The 11,776-nt window shown below is 39.9% G+C and overlaps 1 protein-coding gene across 1 annotated transcript; it reads left to right on the top strand.

The window, feature by feature from the left end:
- Window positions 1-5,316: 5,316 nt before the first annotated feature.
- On the top strand, window positions 5,317-6,953 carry LOC104953366 (egl nine homolog 3-like; the record flags this gene model as incomplete). Its single annotated transcript, XM_010780303.1, has 2 exons — window positions 5,317-5,831; window positions 6,885-6,953. Coding segments are annotated over exons 1-2 (429 nt in total), but the record flags the coding sequence as incomplete, so codon positions are not given.
- Between the last annotated feature and the right edge of the window lie 4,823 nt (window positions 6,954-11,776).

Below are 11,776 nucleotides of genomic sequence, written 5' to 3'. Positions count from 1 at the left end.
TATTTGGCAGTAAGTTTCCACTTTCAAGAACTCAGCTTTCATAATTCTTCAGGACTGTGATCAAAATAATGGATCCAATTTTCTAAACGGAAAACTCAAAAAACAGAGTTTACATTTTCAGAGACCAGCTAAGAAATAGCACAGACAAAAGCCGTATAGAACGATATTTTTTATTGTCCAACAACCCAACCTTTGTGCTGTAACCAAGTTAATTACCTTGATGGAAAACACCAAAATGTTAAAACTGATCCCAGTCCAGGAATTTTTCCTAACCTTAAGTAAACCCGTCTTTTTATCTCTGGGTTCCCTACACAGGTCTGCAAATCCTTTTAAATAATGAGTCATTTCAAAGATACTTGAATGAATCTACAGGAACAAACAGTTAAAAACAGGGGGTCAAAACTCAATTTCATCACGGGCATAAAATCAGCATTATGGTTGCATTCAAAGGCGGTTGTACTTTAAGACTATAATAATATATAATGTATATAAAAATGTATTAACAATTACATAATTTGCCTCTGCATTGGGATTATTATCGGATAGAGGGTGAATAACTTTATAATTAAACTACGTCTGAAAGCAGAATCTAGGGCAAATAATTGCAAGGTCTCTTCAGATGAGAATGTCACAAAATGATATTAAAAAGAAAGGCCAAATCTGGAAAAACAAAAAAAAGAAGTGTCATTTTGAAAAAAAAATCAAATTCTGAGAAAAAGGCAAATTCAAAAAAAAAAATGCATATTTTGAAGAAAAAAAGTCAAATTCTGAGAAAGTCAAATTTGAGATGCATTGTGGGACATGTAGTTTATGGGCAACATGCTTCTGTAAAGTAGCATGTAACCGTATAATAAACATTATATTCTTTGCAAGCCCTTGTGGGGCCGCATAAAATGAAGTCGCGGGCTGGATTTGGCCCCCGGGCCTTGAGTTTGACACCCCTGAGTTAAAAGATATTGGTATATTTATGTTTTAGATTTTTTTAGTCATCAATGGAAAAGGATCGTTTTGGTTAATCGCCCATCATTTTGTGGCATGCATCGTTTAAATGCCAACCGTAATCTTAATAAGTTTAGTTGGAAAGCTGGGTCACAAAAGTATGTAGAGCCAATTAAAGCAGACATGTTGTTCAGTGCTGCTTGGTGAATGTTCAGATTTTTTGTCTGGGTCTACAAGGCTCCAGAAATGTTGTGAGTTTTGCCGAGGCTTACACTGAACATGATTTTGGAGATGTATAACCTCCATCTCCACAGGATTGACACTGAACAGTTCAGCCATCTTCGTCTTTACATGACATTATAAACCATGATACATCAATTATATAGGTCTCCCTATATCTGTGTGTGAAATTGTTCCATCCTCAAAAAAACTGGAGCCCTCTCTCTCAGCTCCTCTGGCTGTTGTTTCTCTGCCTGTTTTGGTAACAGCTCTCCACTGATGGCTCTTAAATGCTGCCGGTCTGGGACTTTGGCTCGGAGCCCTCTTATTGGCTTACTTTCTTTTTAACCTCTCAGCAACTGACACAATCAATCTCTGTACTTCTCAACCCTTTGGGGTCCCGAGACCATTTCATCTTTAAGGCGGAGGTAGTTATCGACTGGAAGCACAGCTGATAAGAGTGACTATCTGAAGAGGTCGTTCAAAGACAGTTTCTATCATCAAGGGAGGAAGAAGTTCAAGTTATTCATTTCTACCCGTAGGTAGATTTTCGTAGGTTTAAAATGTAAAAAGTACAGAGGCTTCATTCATTGAAAGACAACCCTTCTATCTCAACACATATTGTTAATAAATCCTATGCCAGAACCAAGGGATTGTTTTTGTAGTCTTTATATAGCTAATTCCTCAGTGTCTATTAATGTTTCCAATAAAAGCACAGCGAACTGTTACCCAGGGAGACATGTTCCTTCTTCATGATGGCCATGGGCGCTGTATTCTTTATTTTTAGATGTAAAACCTTATACAACATTAGTGCTGCAGTAACTATTCCCTAGAACAACAAGTGTGTTTTAATCAGCCACGAATAAACAGATTAAATCAGACTGTTTATTCCTGTTGGCTTTTGGGGAGTTTTTGGCAATGACGATTGTGTTTTTTAAAGAAAATTGCCAGATTGAACCTTTGTGGTTTCAGCTCAAATCTTTCTTAAGTGGTCATTCTTTATTTTAGGGTTGCTTGTTTTCTAAAAGCGTCCAAAGCTAGGTATTTACATAGGAAATGTATTTGTTCTTACATTTTGAAGACACACCTTGTGCTATTGTGAGTTAGGGTTAGGTTAAGGAAACTGTTGAAAGTTATTTTTACATTTTTGTACTTACAGTATTATAAATAGGCTGATATTCATACCACACAAATCCTATTTATAATGATTTATTGGAAGAAACCAAGCAACTTAATGTCGACTCAGACTTTACTCATCCTTACCACAGTTTCCCGCCACTTTGACGAATTTGATCCTTAGATGACATAGTCGTCTATTCTTTGTCATACCCATTGTTTTCACTGGTGTACAAAGCTATTAATATTACATTTTATATATTTATTTGCCTTTATTAACCATTAAACAACTTTCTATCTCACTTAAAGTTAGGGTAGGTAAGAATGGAGAAACCAGCTCGAGTGCACCAGAATTTGAAAATACACAACCGGAAAAAAAATCTGCCCCTTCCTTCAGACTTCCTTACAGAGCCCCTCTTCCAACACACACGAACGCGCACATGACCAATGAGGGCACTAGATAAGTTTGTGCGCTGATGGAAGGCTGACAGGCAGGTAGGCCATCCAGTTACTTTAGCCGGGCCGGCTCAGATGATTGGTCGTGCTTTTTACAGCGCCACGGCTTCCACAGATGAGATTTTAATGTATTTATTGTCAAAGCATTTAATGTATTCATCGCTATCGGGATGTTAAGAGCATTCCATGGAATATAACAAAAAGTGTTTCTGAAGTGAGTTACCTACCCCACCTTTAAGGACGAGGGAACCAACTATTTTCAGGGTGTTATGAGTCATTCCTGCATCGCTCTTAATTTTAGCATCAAGAATATCTATAAATATAAATCATATGAGCAGACTTGGGGAGTAACATAATACATGCATCTGGATAGAAAAAAAGGTAACGGTGTTCACTTACAGTTACAGACTTTGTAATCTACACCATTGGCTCATTCTGTCATCCAAACAGAATCATGTGGCCTATATGTTGCCTTTACGTGCAATGATTGTGTTCTTTTTGACATGTGATATGTTAAAAAATACTATATTGTTGTAAACTAAAAAGAGCATATTCTGTGTGTTGTAAAAGGAGGAAACGGAGACTTACTGTATGTTTATAACACATTGGTGTCTTCTTTTCTAATTGCTCTGTTGTCTTGCATAATACACTTAAGTAAAAAAAGCATCTTATTGATATGTATTTTCTCGTGTATTTATTTGCTTTGCATTTGATATTGAGGTAATCCAGAAGTAGCTAACTGAAAGCAATTAGGTCACCTTTATTCTGTGTTACTTGGATTAAGTGACTGATTCAATTGTTTTACACCTAATTAGTAAATGTAACAGAATATATGGATTTGACTTCACCACATGTTCCTGGAGTAGTAACCTATGGTAGTAACCCGTGCAGCAGCAGCCCAGCTGTTCTCAGTGTTTCCCTGCACGTGGTGAACGTCACGTCCTCTGTTTACCTCCTCGCGGACAGGAGGGAGTCAGCTGCAGCACGAGGGCTACATGCTGCTCGTGCTGTCCTCAATGGCGGCGGGCACGCCCAGTGGGCGGGCACGTAGCCTGGATGAGTGACCACGTACTAGAGTGGAGGTTATTTATTTACTTTATTTACAATGAATCAATATAAAACACGAGTTTGTTAAACTGATTGATACATAACATATATGTTAAGCTTATAGACATACCGTTTCTGTTTCTGTGTTATTATTTTGGGAATTATGCACCTTATTTCCCCAGAATTTGGTTAAAAATGTTGACATGATCATTAACAATATGTCATTAAATAGTAAAGGTTATAATGACAATGTGTTGGTGTGTAACAGAGTAAGGAGTCCCCCCTCCTCCCTCTCATAGCCCTTTCTCATTTCACTAATTTCCCCTCGTCGAGGATAGGAGTCGAGGGGAATTAGAGAAATGAGAAAGGCCCATAGTAAACATTACAACCAGCACGTCTCCCTTTCTTCCCTCATCGCACTCCCTCTCTGTAAAACTGCGAGAATGCAACCGGAAGTTCAAAAGTAGGCCTTCAAAATGAAAGCTAGATTCGCCCATGCTTGCTAATGTGCTTTAAAGACACAACATAGAGAGAAATTCTCAGAGCAATCATAATGTGCACAACAATGAACATAGTAAGATAAATATGTGAAATAAATCAGTGTAACAGTCAGGAAATGAGGAAAATAGTGTACAATAGTAAAAGTGTTGCTAAAAATGTGCACATCATATCATTTTCTTGTTTTGCAGGAATGCATCAATTTGATAAATTAGGACATCTTCCAATTGCATGTTTTTCCCGCATCAAAAATTCAAATCAAAGCCCAAATATTTCCAATTCTGTATACAAAAACTCTAATTAAAACAAAAACATATCCAGCTTAAAGTGATTTAAAACCGGAAAGCTAAAGGAAATGTGAGCTTTTCATGATTGATAAATGTATTTCCTGAATAACACTTAGGCCTACCTGTAGATACATTTTCTGTCCTTAGCTTATTTGACCATAGCACTTGATAACATACTTAAACATATTCCCTTTGTCAGGGAATAATTCAGTATACATGTTTACCTTTCGCCCTCTGACGCAGACAACAAATGTGATTCAGTGTCCTCAGCTGTTCAGTCTATCTAATGAAGAATGTTGATTATTACACTCTGAACTAAAACCTGGAGCTACAGGAGGGGTCTTCAGAATTGATAGTGGCATCTCATCCGTGTGGTCAGACCGTGGCCCGTGACATGTCTTGTGAATTCTCCGGCCGAAGCTCCAAATAAACCGTCAGTGTTTGCCTTCAGAAGTTTCCCCCACACCCTTAATACATTAAAGTATTGTGTCACCACACTTCTTGCAAAGCTATTTATTATATATAAAAACAAGAAGAAAACATGGTATTTGGCTAAATGAGTAGATAAAGAATACAACATAATGAGGACAGGATTAGACTTTGGATCCAAAGCATTACTGCGTTTATTTTGAAATCGACCACCGGAAGTAGTACACCTCCACACCTGTTGGTTGACAGTGTCGCAGCCTCCATAAGAGCTCGCGGGCTCTCTGAAGCAGTCAGTGATCTCTCATCTCTTTTAATGTAGATCTCTGCTTCCAATTAAACGTCACAAACTCGCTCTCTGACCTTTTAATACTCTTTCTGTGACACGTTTCACATAAAATCAAAGTTATTCTGCTGTGAAATATAATTTTTGACAGTGACACTTTACCAGAATCTGACTTTATTTTATATTTTTGATGCAAAATGCCTTTCATTGAGCACGTTTCTGACGCAGATCTGGAGCGCTTGGCTCTGGAGCGGGTCGTCCCGGCGCTGCAGGACTTTGGTTTCTGTTATTTGGACGGGGTCCTGGGGGAAGTGGCCGGGGGGGCGGTGCTCCAGCAGGTGATCGATATGCACCGGGCCGGGGTGCTGCAGGACGGCCTGCTGGTAGGCTCTGTTCCCGGGGTGCACCGGAGCAGTATCCGCGGGGATAAGATCGCCTGGGTGAGCGGGGTGGAGCGCGGCTGCGAGGCGATCAACTTCCTGCTCAACATGATCGATAAGATGATCTCTGTGTGCGCGAGCCGGCTGGAGAGCAAGAAGATCCGCGAGAGGTCCAAGGTGAGAGAGAGGGGGGAGACATATTTGAATGCCTAAACACACACTGATGCTCCTGTAAGACAAGAACTTCGACATTTGGGATCAATAAAGTAACTATCTATCTATATAATACTGGACATCAGGAGATAAATAGAGATAGTTAAAGTTGCAGCAACACAGTCACTACAGGTCAGATGTAACTCAGTCACTACAGGTCAGATGTAACACAGTCACTACAGGTCAGATGTAACACAGTCAAATGAATAGAAAACAAGCTGAAATAGAAAAAAAACAGGCATACAATAATAGAGAATTATGCACAAATCAAAGTTCAGTGCAGTGTAAGGTGTCACCTGCTATTGAGCTGTCAAGTACAAGTAAACAAATGCAATTAAATGCAACAAATCAATTAATATGAAATAGGATTAACACAGAAAGGCTTGATATTGAACGGAAACTAAACAGTAAGCTATGCAGAAATCTAAACGAGTCAGAATACAGACTGAGTTGTGCAATGTTGCTGTTGTTGTTGTTGACAGTAAATGCTTTCTGGTAAAGGTCCCTTCATTCATATGTCATCATAGAGAAGGATATATAAAACACCAGCAATGTGACGAAGCTTTTTGGGGCTTGTCTTTTTTTTAAGGTCTTCTTCATGTGGCTGTAAACGTTGCTTTTCTATTAAAGACCACACGCAAAGAGTTGTAATCGTATGTGTGGATAAGTGGTGTGCAAAAGCTTTAACATGCACGTGTAATGTGGATATGTGATGTTGGGTTTTAATTGTTGTTGAGCATCAGGGTTTCCCCTTCAGGTCTGCATGTTGTCTGCATTATCAGGATGTACCCTCTGTGTGTTAGAGCGACATTGGAACGGTGAACCTCAGGAAACGCTGACGTGCATTTTCTGTATTTACACTGTTTCATTCACTGTGATATGAGCAGGTCGTTTGTTTGGTCAGTTTTGCTCATTAACCCGCTTAGATCGGAGGTTTTCGGTTTCATACGGAAACGTTTTGAAGGTGTCATTGCAGAATCTCTTTCCAGTTTAATGTGTAAGCCTTTTTGGCATCAGTCCAGCGACCTGTTCTGGGCCCTGAGCCAAGGCTTTAGAAACCAGCACACGCTTCAGGAAGGACAGGAAGTGAGCTCATGGACTCCCATTGAATGCTGGGAATGTAGATCTGAGTTTTTAACAGGAATGGTAGGGTGCATGTGGCTCAGGGGTTAATCTGCGTCGACCAATCAGAGGGTTCGATTCCCCCGAGCTCCTGCAGTCAAAATGTACTTTTGTTAAAATAACTACCATGTGTGGAATAAACAAATAAAATAAAAGTAATTTAATATTCCATGCCTCACATACTTATGTATATATAATAACTTGCTTTATATTTTGTTACTGTACATTTTGTAATTCAACAAGTACATTTTCTACTTTCTTGTTTATTTCGAGTCATTTACTTTTTATTGTACAAGGCCATGTCTTTTTATGCTCCTGCAACGCCAACATTTCCCAAATTAGGATCAATAAAGTACTTCTTATCTTATCTTATGTTATCTTCTCCTGTAGGTGTTGTGTTGTGTTTGAAAGCTGTTTCCGTTCATGGTGTTCGCGGGTACACTTTGACCCATGATTGATCTCAGTCCAAAACACTCAATATTGTTTTAACTACATCATAACTAACTTATTATGCATTCAGAACCGTACAATCCAATTTCACCACATATTGCACACGTGCATGTGTGTGTTCAGGTTCAAGTGTTAGAGTACATATTCATTATATTACATTTAGCTGACGGTTTTATCCAAAGAGAATTACAATAAGTACATTCGACCAGGAAGATACAAACTAGAAGAAAACAGAATCATATAAGTACATCAGGTTTCATAGAGCCAAACATTTCAAGTGCTACTCAACTGGCTTTAGATAAGCCAGCCCTTTATTAGTATATAAGTGCTTTGTTAGTAATTCTATCTCTGGAAGTGGAGTCCAAAGAGATGAGTTTTCAGTCTGAAGAAGATGTGTAAGCTTTCTGCTGTCCTGATTTCAATGGGGAGCTCATTCCACCATTTTGGAGCCAGGATAGCAAACCCACGTGTTTCTGCTGACGGGAACTTGGGTCCCCCTCGCAGTGCGGGTGCAGCGAGCTGTTTGGCCGATGCAGAGCGGAGTGCACGTGCTGGGGTGTACGGTTTAACCATGTCCTGGATGTAGGAAGGGCCAGATCCATTCACAGCATGGTACGCAAGTACCAGTGTCTTGAAGTGGATTCTAGCAGTTACTGGAAGCCAGTGAAGAGGGTCATTCTTTGAGAAAGGTCAAGTTCCCGTGGGGANACATGACCAATGAGGGCACGAGATAAGTTTGTGCACAGATGGAAGGCTGACAGGCAGGTAGGCCATCCAGTTATTTTAGCCGGGCCGGCTCAGATGATTGGTCGCAATCATCTGAGCCGGCCCGGCTAAAATAACTGGATGGCCTACCTGCCTGTCAGCCTTCCATCTGTGCACAAACTTATCTCGTGCCCTCATTGGTCATGTTCGTGTGTGTTGGAGGAGGGGCTCTGGAAGGAAGTGGCAGATTTTTTCCGGCTGTGTATTTTCAAATTCTAGCGCACTCGAGCTGGTTTCTCCAAAATTACCTACCCCACCTTTAAGTCAAGTTTACTTATTCTTAGTATTAACTGTAACATTTCCCATTAAGCCCATTGTTCCCAGATACAAAGAGGAGGCTGTCTATCTTCCTCCTCCAGGTATTTTTTCACATCTTTGTTTTCTTTCCCTCTTACAGAAAAAATGAACATGTGTGGAAGATTTCCCATCCATGAGCAGTAAACCCTTATTTTCACTTCCTGATTCTCTTACCGAAGATCAATCTTTTTCTGACCAGCAGGAACAGTTTGCAATAAAGCATGTTTTCCAAAATGTCAGGGAGTTACAATCAGCAGTCGGTTAGCTTAGCTTAGCACAAACACTGGAAACTCTTTGTGTCTTTGTAGAGGTAAACAAAAAATATATAGAATAATAATAAGGGAACTTTTAAAAGGTTAGATTTTCTTGCACATTGCTTTTCTAAAATAGAGTGAATGTTAGAAAACCCAATTTCCCACGGGATGAATAAAGTATTCTGATTAACATCAAATTAATGTTTCATGTTCTTTATCAGGGTTTGTAGATTGCCAGTATGACAAATAAATAAATAAATATTAGACGCTAACCTTCTTTACACAGCCCAAAGTCTGCGATCTTCACATAGCCCTGTGTGTCCAGCAGCAGGTTGTCCAGTTTGAGATCCCTGGAAAGAAAAGGAAGAGATTTTGTCAGATATCAGGTGTTGTATCCCTCGTGTAGAGTGGTGCAGGAATGACTGAATGACACAAGCTGAAGAGATTTTAACGTTTTGTTCTACCACATAAATTACATCAGTAAATACCCCACTGGTGAATTTATAAACAGTGGTTGCTAACAATTGTCTAATTGAGACGACTAAACGTCATCACGCCCAACATTAGCTGCCTTTAGCTTAGCGGTGATGACGTGAAGTCATGTGACCGTGCTGTAGTTCCTTTATAGCCCAACATTAGCCGCCTTTAGCTTAGCGGTGGTGACGTGAAGTCATGTGACCGTGCTGTAGTTCCTTTATAGCCCAACATTAGCCACCTTTAGCTTAGCGGTGGTGACGTGAAGTCATGTGACCGTGCTGTAGTTCCTTTAGCCTTTAGCTTAGCGGTGGTGACGTAAGTCATGTGACCGTGCTCCTGTAGTTCCTTTATAGCCCAACATTAGCCACCTTTAGCTTAGCGGTGGTGACGTGAAGTCATGTGACCGTGCTGTAGTTCCTTTATAGCCCAACATTAGCCACCTTTAGCCGAGCGGTGATGACGTGAAGTCATGTGACCGTGCTGTAGTTCCTTTATAGCCCAACATTAGCCACCTTTAGCTTAGCGGTGGTGACGTGAAGTCATGTGACCGTGCTGTAGTTCCTTTATAGCCCAACATTAGCCACCTTTAGCTTAGCGGTGGTGACGTGAAGTCATGTGACCGTGCTGTAGTTCCTTTATAGCCCAACATTAGCCACCTTTAGCTTAGCGGTGGTGACGTGAAGTCATGTGACCGTGCTGTAGTTCCTTTATAGCCCAACATTAGCCTCTTTTAGCTTAGCGATGGTGAGGTGAAGTCATGTGACCGTGCTGTAGTTCCTTTACAGCCCAACATTGACTTTTTACCAAGTTAAGTTTAGATTGACCTTTATATAGATTTGACCATTTACTACTTTTCTCTTGCTCTACTCTAATACTAGCTTCAGTTATTACTGTAAATATTATTGTCAGCTGGTGTATCAGTCTTATCAGTATTATTGTTAGTAGCTTTCTGCAGCAGAGACACTTTTTGACCCCGCCTGTTGTGTTCAAGAACGTCTGTAGGAGAAACAACCCTTTATCTGATTACATAATACTTAATAAGGGGAGTTTATGGGTTATTAAAAGATCACACATCGCTCCCTGGAAACGGCGATACTCGCTCCCTGGAGAAATGCGAGGGTGTACGTGAGGATCCACATGAGGTAATCGCCTTCCGAGGAATCAGGATCTTCTGTAAACTGGTTTCAGTGTAAACAAAGCTCGAAATAGCCGTGACACAGAGAGCTAAAGGTCAGAAAGTGTAAAGAAAGGCAAGGTTATTTTGGTAAATTCAGCTTTTTTCTTTCAATTTGGATGGACGCCATTTGTATGACTGCAGCTATGCCATGTGTTGACCTATAAATACATTTATACACACCTAATTTTACATATATTTGGGTTATATTGGGAGTCTTTCCTACTTGCAAGTCCTTTGAATATCAGGGGATTTTATTTAGATCCAACAGTATTTTCTATGTGTTTTTGCTGACATGACGGCGGTTCAAACTCCAGTAGCAGCTTGTTTTGTATACGTGAGAAAAGCTTCATAGTCTCAGTTAACCAGTAACCAGGCCTCTTGTTTCCATTTGATCCGCTGCCAAAGAGAAAGGGAAGGAACGATTCCTTGGAAGTGAGTTGTAATCAGAGAGAAGCCGTTGACACGTGAGTGATGGCTTTTTAATAAGGAATGGAGATTCAAGCTGCTGATAGCTGATAATAAGGAGATTACAGTTTAGGACGGCCATAATGTGTCATGTTCAGATACAGCATTTGCTTCGTTTAGCTTTTTCGTATAAATTAAATGTCTTTTGCTAATGTTCAGTTGAAAACATATATTAAAAATACAAACTGTGTCACGGCTATTTTTGATTGTTTTCCAAAATAGTTTGTTCACTATATGCATAGGATTTACACATCCTCTCTCAGTATACATTCTGATACATAATACACATTTCTTAACGTGGGGTTTTCAAATTGTCATTGTTCTGCCGACCATGGATAAGATTTGATTAACAACAACAAACTTTATGTTACTTTTGTAAGAGCAAAACACAAAAAGTGGTAATTCTTAACAGTTAAAGGTGGTAGGTAACTCACTTCAGAAAGACTTGTTGTTATATTCCATGGAATGCTCTTAACATCCAGATAGCAATTAATACATTAAATGCTTTGACAATAAATACATTAAAACATGTCATCTGTGGAAGCCGTGGCGCTGTAAAGCACGACCAATCATCTGAGCCGGCCCGGCTAAAGTAACTGGATGGCCTACCTGCCTGTCAGCCTTCCATCTGTGCACAAATTTATCTCCTGCCCTCATTGGTCATGTGCGCGTTCGTGTGTGTTGGAGGAGGGGCTCTGTGAGGAAGTCTGAAGGAAGGGGCAGATTTTTTCCGGTTGTGTATTTTCAAATTCTAGCGCACTCGAGCTGGTTTCTCCAAAATGACCTACCCCACCTTTAAGACAGTTTGATAAAGACCTTCCAACGTTTACTTGACCTGGTATCAGTCTCTCTGTGTTCAGTATCTGATATCTGTATTTGATGGTAACTAATTAATATTTGCT

This window comes from Notothenia coriiceps, unplaced genomic scaffold (genome assembly GCF_000735185.1).
Source record: "Notothenia coriiceps isolate Sejong01 unplaced genomic scaffold, NC01 NC01_scaffold00021564, whole genome shotgun sequence".
In the NCBI taxonomy this organism is placed as follows: Eukaryota; Metazoa; Chordata; class Actinopteri; order Perciformes; family Nototheniidae; genus Notothenia; species Notothenia coriiceps.
The sequence above is the reverse complement of the archived record's forward strand: the minus strand, read 5'-3'. Positions and strand labels throughout refer to the sequence as shown.